At 45.4% G+C, this 23,928-nt stretch overlaps 1 protein-coding gene across 4 annotated transcripts in view; it reads right to left on the bottom strand.

Moving 5' to 3' along the window:
* rarga (retinoic acid receptor gamma a) overlaps positions 1 to 19,156 on the bottom strand; it is a 29,552-nt gene extending 10,396 nt beyond the window's left edge. Inside the window, exon 1 of one of the 4 annotated variants that reach the window (XM_076096106.1) lies at positions 19,138 to 19,156. In XM_076096106.1, coding sequence (XP_075952221.1) covers positions 19,138 to 19,150 — 13 coding nt within the window. In that variant the 5' untranslated portion in view covers positions 19,151 to 19,156. Of the gene's footprint in view, positions 1 to 899; positions 1,346 to 1,403; positions 1,754 to 8,619; positions 9,099 to 19,137 lie in introns of those variants that run through there. The other 3 variants (XM_076096113.1, XM_076096121.1, XM_076096129.1) reach the window with 3 other exon arrangements.
* Between the last annotated feature and the right edge of the window lie 4,772 nt (positions 19,157 to 23,928).

Here is a 23,928-nt window from a genome sequence, read left to right as displayed (position 1 = left end):
TATTGTGTCGAGTTGCACAAGCACTCACAGTGTAACCTCCCTACAACTGAGAAAGAAATGGTTTATATGGTGGGGAAGTTGAACGCTGGAAGGAGTGAGGGAGGAATGTGTGTGTGCGTGTGTGTGTTGACAAGGAGGGGGGATGCTTTCATTAAAAGGTGCTGAGCAGTAGCAACACCTTTCAACAGCTGTCAGAAAGCTCATTACCTGGACTCCTACTGGCACACACACACATTCACTCACACGCCTGTAAAGAGGCCCCGCTAAGCTGTCTTTTAAAACAAGGTCTATGATAAAACTGGGCTGTCGACCAGGAGATTGCTCAGGTTTGAGCGGTGAAAACACATAAAGCTGGCTAGGAGTAGTGAGAAACACACACACACACACACACACACACACACACACACACACACACACACACACACACACACACACACACACACACACACACACACACACACACACACACACACACACACACACACACACACACACACACACACACACACACACACACACACACACCTTCAGGAATTTACACCCTTCTGTCAGAACCAGCAGAAAGTCATGAAACACAGAGAGAGACGAACACGTGTGAACCCACATGATGCACACATATGATCTGAGACCAGACGGATATAAGGAGTAGAACGTTTTGGCATATGTTCATGGCTGTTTTATTTTTTTTTACTTTTGAGACTGACACAACGTGACATGGCGCACAAACTCCTGCCAACACACACACACACACACACACACACACACACACACACACACACACACACGCGCGTCTTTATCTACAGCTCCCCCGAAGAAAGTGTACAAGCAGTGCAGAGCAGGAAAGGCAGCAGGTGGGATAAGCCTGTATCCTCAGGGCACATTTTAAAAAGTGGAATTACCCTTGCAGTCTGCTGGTGCTCTCAAAACACCCTTTCTTCTTTACAGCACCTCATAAAGGGCCTTTTGATATTTTCTTGATGGAGTCGGCCAAGCCAACATTTGGCAGCAAGCGCCCCCCTTTTCCTGCACCACACAACCCTGTCAAGAAACACACGAGTTGGCTTCAAACGGACAAACTTGCCCACCGAGCTGAGCTGCCTGTCCCACATGAACCCAGCAAAAAAAAAAAAAAAAAAGTTTCCTTCAAATGTCCTTGAACAAAACCTGAGGAAGGAGGTATTAAAAGGAGAGAGGAAATTAAAGGAAACACACGTTCATTGAAAGGATTTTAGTCAGTGGCCTTTTAGGGCAAGTGCAGAAAAAAAGCAGACAGTCAAGTGCAGATCTGTGGAAAAAATCTGCCCCCTCATCCCTGTGGTGAGCTCAAGCTGACTCTTCATCTGCCCACCAGAAGACAGAGAGGAACACAGCTCTCCTCCGGTGACTGCAGAGTGAACCCAAACCTGGCAATCCGGCGCAGTCTTGGGCCATTGATCATGTCAAGTAGACAGGACAACTCACGGGCAGGCGAGGAAGCAGACAGAGAGCGGCGGCAGGCAGACAGGCGAGGTGAGGAGAGAGGACAGGAGAGACATGGGAGGCAAATCCTGAGTCCTTTGATCCTCAGGTTGTTTCTCGTCCTCCCAGACTTCCTCTCACCATCTGTAGCCCTGGCTCTCACCTGTCTGTCTCTGGCAAGTCCACCAGCACTCGTTCAATAGCTATTGCTTCCTCCCAACAACAATAGAAACCTACAAAAGTAGAAGTAGCCCAGCCCCGGCTGCAGCCTTGCTCTGTCAGAGGAAGCGAGGGGAAAGGAGGATAACGTAAACAACAACAGTAGTATTCACTCCAGCTCATTGGGGAAGCACCGCAGACCAAAGCATGCAAACGCAAACCTCTTATTGGAAGGAACAAGCACATCCACAAGTAGTAACACAGTTCATTCCCACTTAACATGTAAATGAATGTGCCAAAGCATCCGCACACACTACAATAAGCGTTTCCTCTTTCTTTTTGCCCCGGCGTAGCCATCTATCTAATATCTTGATCTAACAATTTGGCTTTACAGCTACAGTTTTCCTCCCTCTTTTCACAAAGGACTTTAAAGGCAGCACTATGAGAGAGAGTCAAAAGCAAAGACTGAAAGTGAAAAAAACAGATCGACAGTGAGAGGGCAGCCAGAAAATGACTGGTTTCCTGACGTCTCAGTGACTAGAAGTACATACGCACGGGGTGATTTTAGAAACACTACAACACTGGCACCAACACTCTGAGTCATACCAGACATAGGAGTCGCTCTGAGAAACTTCTGCTCTGAGTGGTTCAGTGGAGCAATGATGCATAACAGAGTTTTTCACTTTTGCTTGGCAACCAACCGCCAACAGGTTGCCCATCTCTGCGTCTGGGTGGAGCCTGTCTGAGCACAGACAAGAAATTCAGATAGAGGCCCTGCAGTGATTCATTTCCTTCTCTGTCTGCCTCTCGGTGTGTTGGAAGTTCCATGTGACATTAATGTGAGGCAACACATCTCATTTTGATATTTGGACGATAAGCATTCAGAGAATACATCACCGAGAAAGCAAGCAATGCCCATTCAGTCAGTTCCCATAACAGAAGCACACCCTTAACTCATTCAGCGTTCCTGAACAAGGCATACATCACTTCAAGCAGCCCCTAACGCCTCTGCTGGATCACTTCCTGTCTAACTGGCTGTCTGTCTGTCTGGCAGGCTTTCTCTCAGTGTTTTCTGGCAAGTGAGGTGCTCAAGCAGTGGAGCATGGTGCTGATGAATCCAGGCCTACTGACAGGCTCTCATTCAATCACAGGCAATACTACAGTAAAGACATGGACATATTATCTGCTAGTTTGAAGAGCATGTGATTTGTTTCTTTGTGTCCAACTATACCTGCCTGTGTGTGTGTGTGTGTGTGTGTGTGTGTGTGTGTGTGTGTCATGCGTGTAAGTAAGAATGCACTTCTGCAGGGATGTTTACACACAATTCAGTAATTGTCGGTTTTCCTTTACATGTGTGCATGACAAAGAGCCAGCACAGGGAATGCATTGCTGTGAATGCAATGGAGCGGGATGAAAGGTCATTATTGTGCATTGTATTCAAAATTACTACATCCAAAGTCTGGCTAAACAGAAAATAAAATAGATAAGTCACTTTCCACAGCTGTGGAGTAGACAAATTGTAAAATGCAGACACATGCGCAAAGTAAAAGGAAAAACTGTGTTTTTGGTTAAAACATATTACAGTAAGTTGGAGAGAAATCTGACCACTGACCAGCTGTATGTAAAGTTTTTCAAGATGTGAACACATTCTCCTGTTTCCTGCCTTGACCTGATTTCTACCAATAACCTGCACTTGTAAACATAGTCAGGGAGCGAACACAGAAACGGGCACACATGCACACAGTGGCATCTGTTAAGTTTTCCATTGACATTCATGTTTTCACACAAAAAACTCCCAAACTGTCAGCTAAGCACACAATTACAGTCATGTTAGCTTACACACACACACACACACACACACACACACACACACACACACACACACACACACACACACACACACACACACACACACACACACACACACACACACACACACACACACACACACACACACACACACACACACACACACACACACACACACACACACACCTGTTCCCCCTCACTGATCTACACAGGCAAAATGTACACACAAAAGAATGAACTAATGCAAGTTTATACAAATTAACTCATGCACCATTTCCAGACAAGAGGCCATGGCAGTTGCACATAGGCACAATTTGACTAATGTCTAAGTGAACACAACACCAGGGGGCCTCCCTCCCCTCCCTCGGCCAACTTCTCTTCCATCACTCTCCACCCCTGAGCCCAGATTATAGCTGTACTGCACCGGCCGCCCACCACTCCCTGCCAAACACTGTCGGCTGCGTAAACACAGCCCATTCACACACACACGGAGGGAGGACAGTCAGGCTCGTCTGGGTTTCTAGTCGCGGCATGGCTGTCCGAGCCCTCCGCTTCTCATAACAGTGAGCCCCTAGCAACGCTCGAGCCAAGCTGTCAGTCAATAACATGATGGTAACAGAACTGCTATCTTCACACTCAGCTCACACATGGCTCCGAGCTGACTTACACACACTCCTATAGATGCTACACACAAATACACGTGCACAACAGCACATTGCGTGCTCACCAGTGAAAAATAACCTCATGCATGCATGAGTACAACGCGCGCACACACACATACACACACTCCCTGCCAATTCCCAACGCCTTTGTACAAGGGAAAATGTGCCTGGCAGCCAGTAAACAGCTACAATAGTAGCAGCCAGACATGGGTGTCCGGGTGGGCAGCTACAATACCTCCGTGACCAGCAAACTATTGTGAAAGAACTTACGAAAGTCCACATTATATACTCTGCTGATACAGAAGGGCAAACTGTTGGCCCAGTTGCCTCATAACAGCCTGAACGGGATTCCTCGGAGTGTTTCAGCAGAGGCACTCTTGTGAAACACTTATAAAAAGAAATTCACGAAGATGGCCAGAACGTCCAATGTGACAGATTCAGCCTCCACGCGGTGGTTGATGAGTTTTATTTACAGTGGTGTGACTGACGCTGTTGAGGGGCTATAAACTGCTGTTAGAGCAGAGCTGGATTCCAACACTGGTCTGTGGAATCCAGCCTGGCACATTGTCTGTCTCTGGATTTGACACAGCAGTCTGGGTGCCCAACGCCAGCCAAACAGGCACGTAAACACCACATACATTGACATATAGGAGCTCACATATAGACTCTACACACGCAAGCACAGGTTGACACACTCATATTTATGCATAAACAAAAAAACACATTAAAGGGGGGCTTATGGAAATAACTTTAAGCAACTGCAGGGATTGAAACTGTTTATTTATAGGCGGCACTGCCTATTAATGGCCTTGGCTATGACTGCAGAACTGAGACAGATCTGTTAGCAAGGTGGTGTGATACACCGAGTCCTTATCCTGAAAATGGCTTCCTGCTGTGAAAATGTTTTCCATGCTGTAAAGTAATATAATACAGTGAATATTTTTTACAGCTGCTCTTGATATAGAGTATTATTAAGAATGCATATAGAAACGCACATACTGTACATACAAATACCTACACTTATAGATACATAGCCTCGTGCGCCTTTCCCCAGACGGCAGCTTAGCAAAATAGGGGCTCTCTATCCACTCACTGCACACTAACATTTGGTGCTTTTTCGATTACAGAACAAAAAAAGTTCCTCTCATGTTTCAGTTTTTTGTGCATTTCATGTTGAACTCATCTTCTACATCAAACAGCTCATTTAGTTGCATTAGAATAATTGTTTTCAGAGACAAGTGAAGGCCTTTCATCGGTCATATCAATTTCGACTCAGTGACCTTGGACCAGCTCACTACTTAAGCCTTTTAACTTCAGCACATTCATTTGACATTATCTTGAAAGGATCAACAAGGTTTATGTATATATAACAGCACTGACAAGTCCTCATTAGACCAGCAACCACGGTACTCTGTCTCCTTCATTCTCTGTCATACACACACACACCACCCCCTTACCCAAGATACCACTATCTATTCCCAGTCCTGCCCCCTCAGGCATTGTAATCTTTTAATTGAATCTTTTGTAATTATAATGAAATAACTGCGGACTTCCATCAGGGAGAAAATGATCGGGGGCCAGAATGTGCCAGCGGTCACAGGAAGCTCTTATTTCTCTGCCATTGCTGCTGAGATATACTCCCATTTCAATTAGCTCCTCAATTCACATTTGAACAGCACATTAAGGTAAAACAAAGAGACGTATGTGCCTATGTGTGTGTGTGTGTGTGTGTGTGTGTGTGTGTGAAGGATTGCACACAAGGTGATGGGTCAGTCTATCAATCTGTTACTACCGTGTCACTCTCTTGATTGTATCGCTTGGAAGCATCACAATTAATATCCAAACAGTGTTACAAAAAAGAAAGAAGCTACGAGTGTATTTTGGTGAGAAAAACACACTTCCCCTTCTTCTGACCCTGGAGAACTGCTAAGCGTAATTGCCTCATTCTTCGAAGCAAATGAACATTGACAGAGAGGGAATCGGTCTGCATAGCATCTCTGAAATGGCTTCCATGGCAGTTGACTAATTCAGTTCTCATTGATGTATGACTAAATCAGTGTCCATTATCCTTACGTGCAAGGCAGCTCAGATGTAGTACCAGCTACGTGGTATAAGGCACTTAAGAGCATTACACAAGCCAAACTGGTTGAAAGGGTCTCCTTTTCAGCAAGCCGACAAGGCTGCCACACATGGTGTAGATCTGGCATTGGCCAGCCCGTAGCCTCTCACTAACCTCTGACATTGAGGTCTCCCACTGGTGAACAGAAAAACAGGAAAACTGACCACACACTTTTAAGTCCTCTAACTGTCCCGGGCTAACGGCCAACGACAGTGACACTTATCACCGCAGGAGATTTACTGCCAGGACAATAGGATGTACTCATTTTGTATAAGATTTAGGGGCACAACGTTTTTCTATTGCATTTTCCACAGATTATCAAAGAACTACTGACACCCATGTTTTCATGAAATACACCTCAAAGCGCTTATTTTTGGACCACAGCAATTCGTTGGTGCGTATCATGCCAGGGCCAGGTGACTCTCTTTACAAACCCTGTGGTTATTTTGGAGAGCAGAGTGTGTGCTTGTGTGAGCGTGGCATGAGGAGCCAGACAGGTCCCTCTGTTGTGCAGCTGGGCTGGCTTAATGAGATATCAGACTCAAACATCAATTCATCAGCCTCATTGATGAGGACAATGAGGGGCAACTGCTTCAGCAAAGAGAGGCATTATGGCTCCTCGTGTGGGGATAGGGCTGCCTTGTTTACAAAGGTTATTGGGCACAGAGGGCTTGAAACAGTACACCACACCAGCCTCCACTTTGCTCTGCTCTGCTAGACTCAGCTCCTTTACCCTCGGGGCAGCTTCTCAGGACTTTTTTTTTGTTTTTTGTTTTTTTATCTCTTTGATTTTCTGGAACAAAGGCCCAAAAGAAAAATGTACTTCTGGAATCTAGAGGCCTAATTTTCAAATGTATGCATGTGTGTGAATGGGCTAAATGGAGAGCCCATAGAAGTCTGATTGATTAAATAAACAAATCTCATCTTGTTATCATCAGGGTTCCCCTAGCTAAGCAGAGCAAGCTGGGCTGGCTGGAGTCCCCCCTGGCCTCGGCCTTCCCTGACAGAGCATCTGTCTTCATTAAAGCTCAGCCAGTGTGCATGACAGCCACTGAAACACTGGTGTCTTCACGATTAATGAAGACAGATGAGTCCCCCCGAGAGGCGGTCAAAAGGAACAAAAAGCAGGAGGATGAACAAACAGAAAAATACTAAAAAATACAAAATAAGAACCAATTTCAAAAAGCTCCCCAAAAACAAGAACACAGTCCGGCTGTTTATCCCACTGCTCTATCTCTTCTTGTATTCTTGATTGTTTTTCCACTGTCATATCTGGCTTGTCTCCCTCCACACTTCTCCCACCATACTATGCACACACACCCCCACTCCTTTTCCACTCTCACACGCTCTCTCACAGCAGTAGTGGCCCCCTGGAAGTGTATGGAAATGGACCCCAGTTTTGTCTTTACAGAGACAGGCCTGTTGTTAGAGTCAGAGCGTTGTCTGAAGTCAGAGGGGGAAGAAGGGAGAGGAAAAATGAGAGTCTGACAGAGAAAAAGAGAAAAAAAAGAAACATCCCTCCGCTTTTTTAGACTGTGCATGTATTCTACATTTCTAATTTATTCATTTATCCATTAAATAATTCATCTACTTATTAATTCATAGCTCCAGAGGAATATCATTATCCATCTTGTATCCAGAAGCATAAATAAACCTCTGACCTAGGAGGACTGCAGCAGGCTACACACAACTTTTAACATCTGTAATATTAAACAGGCTATTTGTCAATAACAGTTCATAAGGAATACGTCAGAGACCAGACTTGTAGTGTCAAAGCCACAACAAGAAAGGACGATGAACTAAAATGTCAGTGTTTTTTTGTCTTCTTCCTGTAGCACACCATTTACTTTCCTCTTTCTTTCATGTGTGCATACTTGTAGTTTTGTTTTTAGTATACACCTGGCAAGGTCAAACCTCAGGTGATTACACATTGTCACTGAAACTTGACTCCATGGGCTCAAGCGCACAAGTACACACACACACACACACACACACACACACACACACACACACACACACACACACACACACACACACACACACACACACACACACACACACACACACACACACATCATATCATAGCAGAGAGTTTCTTTCAGATGGCTGAGCAGCTCAAAATGTCTGTGGGCTGTGAGGGGGGAGAGGAGAGGAGAGGAGAGGAAAAGAGAGGAGAGGAGACTGTTTGTCCCAGTCTTTTCCTGTGCTGCTCTGTAGCCCCTGACAGCAGCCCCCTTGGTCAAGCCCTGAGGGGTAAGCAAGCCAGCAATGAGAGAGAGAGGGAGAGAGAGAGTGTGTGTGTGTGTGTGTGTGTCAGAGAGAGACAGAGAGAGAGAGAGAGAGAGACAGACAGACGGAGAGAGACAGACATGATTGTGTCATACAAGAAATCCAAAACAGGATGCAACTTACACTGAACGCTGGCACTGCCCGTCCAAGCAAAGGGGTCCAGCCCCGCAAAGAAGGGGCTCGCCTTCCGCAGCATGCATGCACCCCGGCTGGTGACATCATAGAGCTGACGGGGGCCCATTCCCAGAGCCTCCATGCAGTCGAACATGGCACCCACACCCCCCTCCCGCCCTCAGCGAGAAATCACTCCGAGCCCTCAAGTCCTGCCTGCGTCCTGCCCCGCTTCCACCGCGCACGTCACTCGCTGAGGCAGTGACAACAACAAACAGCAGCAACAGCTAGCTGGATCTGCTGCCTTCACTTATCTCTCGCTGTCACCCTCTCTGCTGCTCTTTCCTGGCGATACTGGAGTTTCCCCTCTTTCCCTCTCAGCTGGAATGCAGATCTGGTTCCTGCCTGGCTGAGCTGAGCTGAGCGTGACTCTCTCCTCTCCCCCCCTGCCCTTGGGTGAGCTGCTCTCTGTCTGCTGTAACAGACCTAAATAACAGCCTCTCACAGCTCTGGCTGAGCCCCAGACACGGCGGAGCGAACCAACTGGCTCGGCATGACGCTCTGAGAGGGGGTGGAGAGAGAGAGAGAGAGAGAGAGAGAGAGGGAGAGAGAGCGAGAGTGAGAGAGAGAGAGAGAGAATGCCAGAGAGGGAGGGCTAGAGAGAGGGACCCAGGAGGAGCGGGGAGAAGGGAGGGAGAGGGAGGGAGAGGGAGGGAGAGGGGGCCGGCCAGCAGAGCCTGCACTCGAGGAAGAACTGATCTGGTTAGAGGACAAAACTCTATTCCCATTCTTCTTTTGCTTCTTTTTTTGTCCGTACTGCTTTCGTGTTTCATATTTCATCCTGGAATGCAAACAAACACAGTCCCCCCCCCCCCCCCTCCCCTCTCTCCTCCCCTCGTGTCCCATTCAGATCTGGTCCCTGTCTCTTCCATCGCACCTCCCCCAATTCCCCTGCAGTAAATATGAGCCCCCTCCCCTCCCTTCTCTGAGCCCCCGTCTCTAATCATAACCATATTAAAGTCCAGCCACTGCTGGCCGGGTGAGTATGTGTGTGTGAGAAAGAGAGCCAGAGAGAGCGAGGAAGAACATTGTGCTGTGGTTGAACCCAGAAACCAGATGCCAGGGTAAATCCCTCCCTCTCTGTCCGTCTGAGGGAACAGAGGATGGGCAGTTCTTTCTGTCTCTCCCTACCAAAGTGCTTTTAACAGTGATGAATGAGGGCTGCCTTGCTCAATCCCTGCAGTGCATTTACACAGACAAATACCCCCAATATACAAACACACCATGTGCTGGACACACTTCTCACAGGTTCTCTTGACCCTGTTTGTGATTTATCTCCGAGCAACCATTGTGAAGAAATACAGAGAGATGCAAGGATGCAGATGTGACGCGGCTGTGAAAGTAATGAATTTGAATAATGTGCCACCCGAATGTATCATCGAGCCCAAAAAAAATTTCTGCCTTCCACGTTTAGCTTTCTTAAACACAGGCTTTTCTGTGTATCGATAAAATAATTCAATTTAAAACAGAGCAGTGCCCTCACAGTGACAGTAAATCAAAGGAAAATCAATAGGCGGTCTGCGGTCAATAAAAAGGCCTGTCACTGGTCCTAACTGTTCATCAGCAGATGGATGGACTCTGGCTAGGCGAAAGCAAACAGCTTGATACAATGGGAGATATATGATAATAGAATGACTTTAGTCTGTGCGCCCCACACATTCATCTCCCCCCCCCTGTCAGGCCAGTACAAGTGGTACAGCCCAGCAGGCAAAAAAGACAACATTTCCTGTCAATCTGCGCTGCTGGCTACACTCTCCATAAACACACAGTGCCCTCCCTCCTCCTCCTCGTCTGTCTCACACTTCACTCTTTTTCCTGTCTCGTGAAAGAAGCCATGCTTTCACGTTTCGGGCTATTTTGAATGATTTCAATTAAAATGTTTATTGACCTAAAAGCTTTTCCTTCGGTTGAAATCCCCTTGTTTATTTTGTTAAGCTGGTTCACTAGAGCAGTCATACACACATGCATACACACCGGCACAGACTCACTCACACACTTAACAGCTCTTTTGTTGCATCAAACAGTAAACAAGATCAGTAGTTTTTATGTGTTTCTTCATCCACTTGTCGGGTCATAAAGGGGAAGCTTTATGACAGCAAGAAGAGAACAGTGAGGCTAACAAACTGTTATCTATCAAAGATGTAACAGTGTGTTGTTAAAAATGTGTTTCTTTCTGTTGTACCTCTCCACCCATTTACACAATAATTTTTAAAAAAATGTTCAGATCTGGATGCATTTCAGAATAAATCATCACTGCCACGAGTCACATTTTTATGATCCACAAGCATTATTCTCACACTCGTCTTTTGTCTGTTTCCTGTGTTTTTTCAGTTTTTTTTTTTCTTTCTCGCTGCTAGTTTCAAACAGCATCCTGGAAAATAAAAACTGGCCAATCCCCTGGTGTTCAAATGTTCTTTGTAACATCGGCGTTGTTTGCCGGGGCTGCTCTCTGGACCGCCGTGCAGCAACACAATCGATTTATAATATCATGTGGTCACACTTGAAACGCTTTTGTTTTTGGAGATTGATGGACCTTATCCGACTCCACTGGTTTTGACATTTCTATTTTACTGTGGTTGAGACTCAGACCACTAACCCCAGGTTCTCCACTTGTTGGCACACAGCACTGTGAGCTGAGACTCTTCCAGTGCTTCAGAGGGCTTTGCGGAGTGAGTTTAGACATGTAATCTACACATACTCTATACTGCTGCTGACCCAGGCCGGTCCCTGCCTCCCCTCCCTCCTCCCCTTCCTTCCCCAGCCAGAGAGGTTGAACTCTAGAAGAAACCCCCACTGGGCCACTAACTTTCCCCCCAAACTTATCCTGCCCTCCCTCCTTCTCTCCCTCACTCTCTGGCTCATAAGTCTCTCCATCACTCTCCCCATATCATCAAGTTCCCTATGGTCGTTTTTTTCCTAACTGCATGATTTGTTTTAGTTGACAAAGACCTCTGCTTTTGGAAATGTTTCATTTTCAGTGGCTGCCAACGCACTGGTTATTATGTGTGACTGCTGAGTTCAATCATGTTTAATTGCACTTTAGATTAGACCAGATTCAAAAATGTTAATGTTTCTTTTGTGACATGACATGTGTCATCTCTTTATCTATACATCAGACAGGGACGCTCAGTCAGCTGGTCGCAGACTGCTTATAGCTCCACGTGGGCCGGAGACCATGAAAATCAGTCTTTACCGTCTGACACTCTGATGCCGATTACAGATAAGACGTATACAACACATTGTTGCCACTTCCTCTGTATACAGTCATTCGCGTTCCAGCCAAGCAGTCAACAACACAGTGGTGTGTGAGGCTATAAAGGTGGCTTGATTTTTAAATGCCTCTGTGCTAAACGCAGCATGGTGATTTTGAAAGGAATGCAGAGCTTTTTCATTGCTTATGTGAACACGTGTGCGGTCATGCTGAAACAGATTGCCGGTGATGATAGAGACACTGAACACCAGTTCTGAGCGCCCTCCCACTGCAGCCAGATTCAGGTTACTCAGAAACACAGACATACACATAAAGTAGCTTAATGAAGGACGTAACCAACAAGATCCATGCATCCAACATATATTTTCCATCCTTTTCATTTATGAACTCATTAAAGAAAGTAACAGAGGGCAATCCTAGCGTTCCTACCCATCACATCCATCAACTGCTCCACCAGCGGAAAGTTTTTACACATGTTCAGCTCTGACATGACATGTAATCTTATCCACTCATCTACTTCACTCTCTCACAATACATCTCTGGAAGGTACCTGATGTGTCACTGAAGAGGGATGTCAGGAAGGTGAGGCATGAATTGAATTGAATAAACTTTGTTTTGAACATTTGTTAAAAAGTTTAAATGTAGTATATATAAAAACTAAACAAGTTTGCCAATAAATAAGGGGACTTTCAATAAGCAATTTAGATTAACATTTCATGTCTGAAATTGAGTAGGAAGAAGCAACATGCTTGTCTGGGTGCCTACCCCAATTCTGATCTACACTAATCCATCAATACTCAATCAGCCGCATGAACCTGCTTTCTGCCCCAGCGTCGATCCCAACAACAATTATGGGAGAGCCCATTTCTCAGCGGCGGCCATGTTGGCGTCTGTTCACATGCACACCAAAGGCCTAACACAGCTACTTTTCAGAGCACTATCATTCTTGGCCATCTTTCAGCAAAGTTTTTTTCATTTCTCTCTCTCCCTCTATCTGCACTGTCATGACATTTCACTACCCGTGTTTTGTGTGGGGAAAAAAAAGAAAGATCTTTTAGTTCTGTGGTGAAAAACACGAAACGTCGTGTCTTGTTCTCATAGGCCCGCCCTGTGCCTGTGTGCCCTCCCACGCCTTCTGAAGGCCCATCCCTCCTTTCTCGCCCATTGCGCGCCCTTCATCTTGCACGTGCCCACAAAGGCCCATCTGAAAACAGATCCCTCCCCTTTTTAATAGTAGCCTCTTTATCTTCATCCGTCATCGTGTCAGAGCTTTAGTAAACTCTGTGGCCTCTCCTTTACCAGCAACCTTTGCTGACTTTGCAGGCAAGCAGGCACAAGCACACATGTACACACTTTAATACACAAACACACGCAAAGTTTCAGAAGGTTTCCAGCACTTAGGGCAAATTGGCTCCAACTTGCACAGAAGGATAACAAAAGGAAATCCAAGGTGAAGGCCGAGGAGAAAGAGAGAAAAGAGTAAGGGAATTCAAGAGTGCATAAGCCGACAGGCTTTAGGTGGATATCATCGGAGGAGCAGATATTCCCCTCAGTTTCACAATAAAAAAACTCCTCCTGCTTTAAATTGACAGGAAAAACAAAGTATGCCTTTCTGTCCATTTCCCCCCTCATCTATTGAGTCATGGCCAGCAATGGTTGAAAAAGAAAAAAGAGCAATGTGAGGGGAATCGATTTCCAAAAAGAAGAGGAGCGCCTCGGAGAGCTGTCGTCTTGAGGCTGGCGGTTGCCATGGGAGATAAAACCAGGGCTGTTTATCAAAGCTCCAATCTCACTGATGGATCAAGGACACAGATAAACAGAGCTACGTGTGCTGTCATCACACACAAGTACACACAAATGGTCCAGTCCTCGCATTGCTGATGTGCGATGTAGATCGTGGTTTCAGGAGCAGAGATGCCAGCGAGCAGAGTTTTGACACTCGTAGCGGTGAACGCTGAGGTCAAAGCTCAGCACTGCTTACATTGAGATAGTGAAATCATTTCATAATTTGATGTAGTACTATGTTTGACATGATTTGAAAATATGAAAACGTTAGTGGATAAATGGTTTACTTTCATACTGAAATGATCTGGAGTTGATTCCTTCTATGTTTTTGATAACGGCTCGGACAACATGACAGATGCTACTCTTGCTAAGAAATAAATACAATATTGGCATGTGATCATGCCAAATCAGAGATGATATTATTCATATGTATGAAAATACACCTCATACATCATGACAGATCCTTTTCACTGCTCTATCTTAGTCTTTTAAATGATCATAATCCATAAGCAATGATCACATGAGAGGCTACGATCAATCTCAAATATATGTCACTCATTCTTGAAGTTTTTCTGAAATTCTTTGAAATCCTCATCTATATTGTTTTCACCCCAGGCTCAGGCCTTTTTTTTCTGCCCCTTCCAATAAATCTAACAGAGATCAGTGGATGACACAGAGATTGACAGAGGTCAGAGATGATCGGCTTTGCTCTCAAGAGCAAACTGAAAATTGAACTCTGGGGTGTCTCTGAGGGCCTTTCACATCTTTAAAAGAGAGGTGACATCACAGCTTATAAAATAAATAGAGAAGGGACTTTTTCTGTGTCTGTGGGAAAGCTTGTGTCTGTGAGGGGCAGCAGGGCTGAGCTCATCAGTTTCATATCCATATAGCTCCCTTACTCTTTCATCTCCCTCCTACCCTTCACTCAAATATACAGTATGCCTACATAAGCACACACATTATGCAATATCCAAACCGCCACAGGGAGGCACGTACCCACCTACAGCACCTCCATCAAGGCTGGGCTGAAAGCCAGCACTTCAACCTTTATGAAAATAAATAAGGCGGTACAATGTGCTGTTTGTGCTCGTTTCCGCATCCAGTGGAGAAGGTTTCACTCTGATAGTCGACGTGTCCCTCTCCATTTAAAGGTTCACTTTGACATTCCCTCTCATAGCACATTTCCCACCAAAATGGCTTCTTTACGCAACTCCCTGAGCTCCCTAAGCCAACATGACCTCCTTATGTGTGTGTGTGTGTGTGTGTGTGTGTGTGTGTGTCTGTGTGTGTGTGTGTGTGTTTAAGAATGCAATGAGTCTTTTTAATTATGTCACTCTGCATGAGGATATTCTTTTCTGCTGGAACATTTTGGTCCTTTTCAGTCTGCCTGACGTAATGCCTGGTTTGTGTGTGTGTGTGTGTGCGTGTGTGTGTGTGTGTGTGTGTGTGTGTTCGAAAATGGGTGAAATCCTTGGCATAGCGAGTAATTATTATTTTTTTCTACTTTTCTATCTTTTACTATTTTTCTGTAGTTTTCATGATCATTTTTTGATATTCATGATATACATTTGACTCAATATCCTGTCTTGTTATAAATAGGTATTAATACAAGTGTGGGCCCATTACTATAAACTGAACTTGCCTGTATTCCTGAAAAAAATCTAAATGTATTTTCTTTTTGGGTCAATATTATATGACTATTATTTACTATTTTATATTATTCTACCTTTATGTATTTTTCTATTCAGTAGATTATATGATACTTGATGATTTATGATATATATTTGACACATTTTAGAATTTATATTTAATATATGCCTGTTTAATATTGATATTTTTTATTTTATTATACTATATTCATCCCGGAAGGGGAAATTTGTCTCTGCATTTGACCCATCCCTGTATACAGGGAGCAGTGGGCTGCCCATGACAGATGTTCCCAGTTATTTTTGCTGATATTGCTTAATCTGATTGGGCCAACTTGAGAGTAAACTGGTTCTCAATCATGCAGATCACAATCACCTGTGATGAATGTGCTTGTGTCTATATATTGCTTAATCTGCTTTATGATGGTGATTTGAAAATACCTGATGAAGATCTCTGTTAGATCAAAACGTTACACAATTAAAATTGTTAGGAGCTTTTTTTTTTTTTTTTTAAAGTGTGCAGGACTTTTGTTTGATTCTTGTCTTAGTGTGAATCCCTTCCCAACACACACTTTACATAAAAAGCTGTTCACTTGGTCTCCACCGGAGGCACAACTGAGCAGACTCAGGCGGCTTTTACATAAGTTTCAACACACTATTCATTCCTTTCTATTAATACAATGCTTTTAGTTTTATCCCACTGTGTAATGCAGCTGGAAAAGTTCACAGCTGAGCCTCTCGTGAGAGGCAGTAAAGATAAAGCTCCAAAGTCATGGTCTGAATTGAAAGTCCGAGCCAAGCAGAGGACTGCAGATTTTGGTCCGAGCCATGTGGGCTGAAGGAAATGACCTACTAGCTTTTCAAAACATCCCGGTGGCTGGCTTTGGGGCCAGGGCTCCGGCCCTGATTGGTGAAAGCTTATAGAGGTGTTTCAGGGCTCAGTGGTGATGTTATCACATAGTAAGTGGCCTTAATGGGCTTCCAACTGTTTGTTTGAAGGGCTCCCATAATGACAGGGATCAACTGATAACGGCCTCTGCTACACACTGCACAGAGAGCCGTCAGGCCCTCTCATGGATGAACAAACGCAAATATAAAGATATGGGTGGTAAGGATGGGAGTCTGGCAGCACAGCCACATGGTCAGTGCAACTCATTCACACATGACTTGAAGTGAAGCACAAACGTTTTCTGAGTCCAGTTTCTCTTTGTATGCATTAAGAATAAAGAAAAGACGACTATCTCTACATGTGCAAACACAGCCACCCCTCCTCTCTCCTGTCTCTTCCCACTTCTGTGCAAAACAGGTATTTCAAAAGACACTCTGGTGCCAAAACACAGCGCTGCCGTGGGAGGTGCTCCGACCTGTCGGCACACCACGCACGCCCAACAAAGGTAGGTTTCACCCAGGCTGCCTTTCTGACAACAATTACGCACGGAGCTCTGGAGCCGGCAAGAATGCAGCGCTATTAACTGCACACACAAACACACATACACGCAGATGAAACATCCACAGAGCTACTCCCTTTATGCGGAAGTATTTTCTCTGTCTGACCTACAGACAGCCCTGACAACAATGAGCAGGCCTGTTAAGCCAACTCCTGGAGAAGAAGTAGAAGGAGAAGAAAAACAGGGCCTGGAGAATGTCCAAACCAAGGCCTTTTGTCTGCTGACTGCTGTCAGTAAAGTGACTTGTAACATTCCTTGTGAAGGGATACACCAAAAGGACCTTTTAAAAGCCCAGACTGACAGTTGATGATTTTCCATCCACTGGTGGAAACTTAAACTGATACTCAGATGTGTTTTTGAATGAGCTTCAGCACAAATAAGATGTATGTCTAGTGCTAAAACAATTTGTCGCACACATAAAGCTAAGTCAGCACTAATTGTAGCTATATGATCCTGACTTAATCTCTGACCCCAGCCTCGTTTAAGCTGTGACACAGAGTTTAAACAGAATAATTGCAGTCCTTAACCCTTGTGAACGATACTACTGCCAGCGTAGATGTGTCAGTACAAGCAGTCATGTATGAGGGCCCCAGTGCATGTGGTTGCCTGCGTCTTTTTGTGCTTTGATACTTGTTTTTGTTTTAAGTCCTGCCAGTTTAAAAAGCAAAAAGAATCCATCTGTCAGTGCGGTGGGATTTCACTCTGCGTCAGGGGTATGTTTCTACTTTTTAGATGAAAGAAGGGCTCTGTGGTGGGTGAGAGACAGAGAGAGAGAGGGAGAGAGAGAGAGAGAGAGCGAGAGAGAGAGAGAGAGAGAGAGAGAGAGAAGAGTGTCTTTGGTGGAGTGTTTGCATGTGTGTGCATCTGTGTGTTTTCCTAGCAGGGTGTGTTCTTGGATTCCTCCACACTAGGACATTACCCCCAGGTGCTCTCTCTCGCTTGCTCTGGTTCTGTGAAAATACCTTGAGGATTAGGTGGGCTACAGCAGCGAGGAGGACAGGGGGTGGGGGTGGGGTGGGGGGGCTAGTACTGATTGACGGCTGAAAGGCTGGAGAGGTGCTCAGGCATGCTGTGGTAGGGGAGAGAGGGGGACTGCACACACAGGCAGGGGGGCTCTCAGGCTCTGCACTCAGCTGTTGCCACCCACACCCATTATAGCCCCTCCACCACCTACCACCCACCACCGCCACCTGCCGCCCCTTTAGCACGGCACCCAGATAAGATTTCAAATAACTCCCGCTTACCTTTACTTCATGTCCTAACCTCAAAAAAACCTGCTCCGTCTGTTCTCTCTCTCTCTGCCTTCCTCTCTCTCACACTGACATCCTCAGCATCAAATGATGCAGCAGTGGTTTCATACGAGGATACTCCCTGACCTAGAATCCTGACGCTGATTTAAAAAATGCCTTTTGAAATTAGCAGGTGTTTTGAGCAATGGCAAGTTTGTGTAATCTGGCTAGTTTTTCCGTGACAGATCAACACTCTAGATTGCCAACAATCTCCTCTTTGTGCTCTGTGCTGCATACATCATCCCATTTTAGTGCTCCAGCATACAACAGCGCCCCCTGTGGTAAAGTCTGAAACTACAAGTCTGATGCTAATGGAGCCTGCTGTTGTGGTACCTGATTGTTTGAACTGTGCTTTCTGCTCACCTTACTTTCTACAGACCGGTGTGTGATATGCTCATTCTGAATAAATGTCAGACGTGTCTTTCAATTGCAATTGTGCTCATTTTCAAATATGTGTTGCTTCTCAGAGCACTCATCACCTCACATTGAAAGAATGTTGTTTTGTCTCTAATTGCAGACTTGTGGGTTGCCTGCCTCACAAAGGCTCTATGAGAGGTGTAGACACACACACACACACACACACACACACACACACACACACACACACACACACACACACACACACACACACACACACACACACACACACACACACACACACACACACACACACACACACACACACACACACACACACACACACACACACACACACACACACACATGCACACCAGGGGAGCCAGAGCCAGAGTTTGTGGTCACAACCACACCATCTACAAGCATCGATACGGAAACCACAGGAGTAGTGTAATCATTGTATTGATGAAAGTGGACTTTTTTTCATGGTTTCTTTTGGGGGATTTTTTTTCTTATTCCATTCGTCCTATATCACAAACAGACCCTAAGGTTTTCCATTTCCACAAAATTACACATAATGAAGTGCAATTTAAATAGCCTCTTTGCAGTCCATGTCCAAATTGTATAATGTGACTTAAATGAAGGTATGGACGACATATGTAGTTAGAGTTGAAATGGAAAATGATATACGAGAGCGTGGAAAAGTCAAACACGCAGTAATGAAAATGACTTACAGAGAGCGGCCATCTCTTTGGGCAGGTCAGCACCAAATCTCCCAAACAGGCTGCTGTTGGCCAGCAGGTCGAAAGGGGAGTGGCTTCTCATGGAGTTGAAGGCGAAGGGGTAGACAGCAGGTGGGAAGCCGGTCATGTGACCCACCTGCTGTTCCCTGTTGGTAGCCATGGCGACGGAGCACACCCCGGGGTCCGCAGCAGGCCGCTGGATGAAATGAACAGGCTCTCACAACACCTGGAAATCCCCTGAAAAGTTGAAATCCGTGTCCTTTTGAAGACCCTCAGGATGTGGGGAATGGATGAGTGACGATGAAGCCTCTGGTTTCAGTGACTGCACTTTCGATGGGTCATCCAATTCACTTTTCTGAGGAAGAGAAGGCAGAGACATTTGTTATTTATTTCGAATTAATTCACCACATAAAACGCATGGATAATTCCTTGTGATTGGCTTGAACATGACGATACAATCAGTGGTCTGTGTTGACATCCTCCCTGGATTCCACAAACACAATTCACCTCACATCAACTCTGAGACCATGATCCATCTACGCTCTGGGACGGAGAATAGTTTATCCATAGCTCTAATGCAAGAAGGATGTGCAAACTTCAGACCATGCAGGTATGAGAGAACGGGAAGGAAAGAGGAAGTGAGGAAGGACGGCAGGAACAAGAACAGATAAAGACGTGAGAGAAAAAGAATGAGTGAGAGGAAAAGCCAGAAAAGCTGGGACTGGGCGAGGGGAAAAGAAAATAAGAAAGAAGTTTGGAAAAAGTTATAACAGGGAAGAGCGGGAGGGAGGGAGGGAGGGTAAAAAAGAGAGAGAGAAAAAGAGAGAGAGCTCTTGTTCTTGCAGTTTTGAAGAGGTTCCAGACTTCTACAGTGATTCCAGGCTATGCCATATGATTTAAATCACCAGAACTCTACTATAAAGAGCTCCTCTGTTCCTGCTGCCAGCCTAGCACAGCAGCCTGCCTCTCTGCCTCTTTCCCTCAGGACCAGAGGCCCAGACACGGGGTCCAGAGCATGAAGAAGGGAGGGAGGGAGGAGGGGGTCGATGGGGGTAGAGGGTAGGGAAAATGAGATCCACTGATTGCTAACTGCTGCTGTCACTTCCAACTATCTTCTCTTGAGGTCAGGCTCCCATCCCACAGAGTAATTTTGGCTCTAACCTCCTGCAGCCCGCTCATCACTGTGTGACTCCACACAGTGGGCACAGACAAGTCGGGCTCAAGTGTCGACAAGGCTGCAGTTATGCCCCGCCGTTGATGGTTAATACAAGAGGAGGAAAAAATTCCCGGCAAAGCCTCCTATTTTCCTTTTCATGTTTTCTCTTTGCCTTTCACTTCCCTAGCGTGATTTCATGAGTGGGTGGTGTGATCAGCTTGTTTTTTAAATGTGGCTTTGAAAAAGAGCAGAGCCAAGGAATTTGGAACTGCTGTGGCTTGTGAATCCGGGAGAAAAGACAGGAAAAAAAATCTTGGTAATGAATTCGGTATAAACAAAGAAATGAGTTGAGGGGGTGGGGGGAGATCTAAAGGCTGAACCGGTGAACTGCTGAACTGAGCGAAAAATGCACAGAGGAACAGTGACAGGGTCTGGGCACTGGGGGGCACTAAGAGGTGGCGCTGTGCCCATGAAAAAGAGGGAGAGATTTCCAAGACGCACACAAACACACCACACAGTCTGAAACACATACACATGCAATCAAGCACTGAAAAAAAACCTCTACACACACACACACACACACACACACACACACACACACACACACACACACACACACACACACCTCACTCCTTGCCTTTTCCAGGGCTCTGGCTCCCTCCCTGCCTCTCTTTCTGGCTCTTTCTCTTTCAACAGAGCCAGTTAATTACACCCTACTGCTGCAGGCAGCTTCAAACCACCACTAATTTAGAGTTCCATTACAGTAAACTGTTCCACATGTGCATCCAGGACCCAGGCAGGCTCGGGTGGCCACGTTTCAGGAAGGAGCAGCCGCCGATAGTCACCCACCCCCATCCTGCCAACACAGCCATACTGCCATCTTTCTTTCCCTTCTTCTCTCTGTATTTCTTTCTTTCCCTTATTCAGTTTATCCCTCATCTTAACTACTTTTGATTTTTTTTCTCTTGTCAGACCCCCACATCTCTATATCCTCTCTTTAATCATGTCCTTATACCCAATCCTCTCTCCCCCGACTCCCCCACCCACACCCCATTTCCATCTCTCTATTGCTTATACAACTTGTACCATGACCCTGTGCAGTGGTGCAGTTCCACTGTGTGGCTAACACACAAAAACATCACTAAAGATTTCACAGTGGGCCTAATGGGAGAAGAGGTACAGCCTGGAAAAACAAAACTGCCAGAAACGCAAAGGTTCATAGTGTATGTGTGTGTGTGCGCGCCTGTGTGTGTGTGTGCGTGTGTGTGTGTGTGTGTGTGTGTGTGGGTGTGTGCGTGTGTGTTATGAGTATGGACTTGGCCAGCGTTTGGCCCATTTGGGTATCTGCCTCATGAACTCAAACCAGGCCCCATAAAGGCAGCACAATGTGTCTGAGAGTGCTGGGAGAAGAGAGAACAATAAAGAGAAAAAGGAAGATGTTTGAGAAAAAGAAGGATCGTGGCAGACTGTACACATGTGACTTTTATATTCCCACAGGGGGAAACAACAATATATTAATATAAAAATTAAGCTTTAAGTGCTTTTCAAGCCACCAGACACAGGCGGAAAAACCTCAGCACAATAAACCGCAGTGCCACTGTACGCTCGCACATGTGTCATGAAACAACGAAAGAAACTGAACTAAAGAGTTGTACAGAGACACGCACACAGCCTTTTAAAATAGAACCCAGTCACTTTACTCTCCCCAAACACAATAATGAATTAATAAAAGAGTTGGCGCCAGTGTTTTTTAATGAGTCACATCATCCCGGCAGCTTTTTACAGAGCCATTTATGTTTTATGTTGGGTCCTGTGGTAGGCTAACTTCGCCAGCCCGTCTGAGGCTATAAGGGGATAAGGGGAATTTGGAGTGACCTCATCCCCTGTTAGCCAGGGCCAAATGGGCATTGAGGGCCTCCCCACTTCCCTTGAGCCTGGGGGGCACGCAGGAGGCAGCAGGCAGCCAGGCAGGCGAAGAGCACCAGGGCCAGCTATGAGTGGCTTCACGGCTGTTACTGGGACTTTCCATCACTCTCTAAGGTGCGCTGTAGCAGTTTAAATTTACTTTGGTTGTTTCTGTAAATAGTGGAGTGTCAGACCTCGCAGTAGTTCATAATGTTAAGGCAGACTCATTGGTTACTTGAGGTAATTAGTTGATTTTATCAGGATGAACCGACGTGTAGCAAATGAAATGAAATCAATCAAGATGACAATTCGGAGACAAGACGAGGCACGCTCAGAGAGACGGAGATTATCTTGTTTGCTGAAGAGTTTGGATTTCAACAATAAGACGTTGCAGAACGTAGAATCGAGCAAGAGGGAAAAAGACAGAGAGAGAGAGAGAACAGTTCCCACAGATTGAATGTCTGTCAAACAAATGATATCAATTCCTCTGTGAGCTAAACAACAATTGTGCCTTAACAGTTGTGACGGAGTGAGGCCCCTCAGGCAATAGGAACTGCAGTCAAACATATAACAAATAAATCACGGCATCTCAGGAAGCGCTGCACTACACAACCAAGTGGGGTTTTTAGTCAGCAAAAGAAACCACAGGTGATTACTCTGCGTATATATGAGCAGGATTCTGGGTGCCATGGCCGGCCCGCTTTGCTAACTGGAGGACGTTTCTTGTTGCAGTAAGGGAAACACACAAAAACGTACAGTAACTGTGTGTGATGTTATATCGAGTTATAATTGCATGTTTGTCTTTGTGGATATTTGTCTTTGAAGTCAAACTCAAACTCCACTCCTCACTCTCTTTTCTGAGCTTGAGTGGGTTCACACGTTTTCTTTGGGTTTCCTGAATTCCCAAGAAGGCCACAATATGCAATTGTAAAAAATGTCCTGCGATGTAAAATAATAATTAAAAAAAAAATGTGTCAGTCAGTCCAGGCAGAGTAGCTAGTCAAAACCTTTTACTGGAAGGATTGAATTGTAAATTCACAGCCTGGAGACAAATGAACTGCACAATGCATCGTGGCAGAGAAAGCTTGGCAGAATCACAGAATCCTCTCACTAGTTTTCCACCTCTGACTTGCCCACTCCTGCTCATTTCTTGACAGAAGACTGTGCACGTCTTCCAGGCACTGTCCTTCAATTGTCAACATCATAAAGTGATGTATTTTCAGTAACTGTGTAAAGGAAAGGACTTGAAGCAGAGACGGTTATGTTTAAGTTTCGGGTCGTTGGTGAAGTCAACAGTTAAAACGATGATTTTACAATTCATGTGTCCCGAGTTGACACTATCGTTTCCAACAGTTTGGAGCAAAACGAACACTTAGTGTCATCATCACTGTTTTGGACTGTCAAAGACTAATTAATACGTAAATAATGAAACATAATGAGAGCGTTATCTGATCTTTTTTGCTGGCGTCAGCAGTATTTTGGCCGTGAAAACAATATCCTCAACACTATTATCTGATGCAAAGCTGACAGCTCCCAGTCTTTCAACAAGTGTCTGGCTAATGGCTCTGGGAGAGACACCCAGCAACAGACGGTCCAGTGCCTCCAAACAGACCGGCATTCCATCGCCTCAAACTTGTTTGACATCTGCCTGCTCATGGCATCACACAAACACGGATCTGCTTCCAGCAACAATGCAAAGAAGCACCTCTGTGTAATCACTT

Source organism: Anarhichas minor, unplaced genomic scaffold, assembly GCF_050575085.1.
Source record: "Anarhichas minor isolate MPS153535 unplaced genomic scaffold, ASM5057508v1 ptg000003l, whole genome shotgun sequence".
Taxonomy (NCBI): Eukaryota; Metazoa; Chordata; class Actinopteri; order Perciformes; family Anarhichadidae; genus Anarhichas; species Anarhichas minor.
Note: the sequence above shows the minus strand (reverse complement) of the source record. Positions and strands in the feature narration are given on the sequence as shown.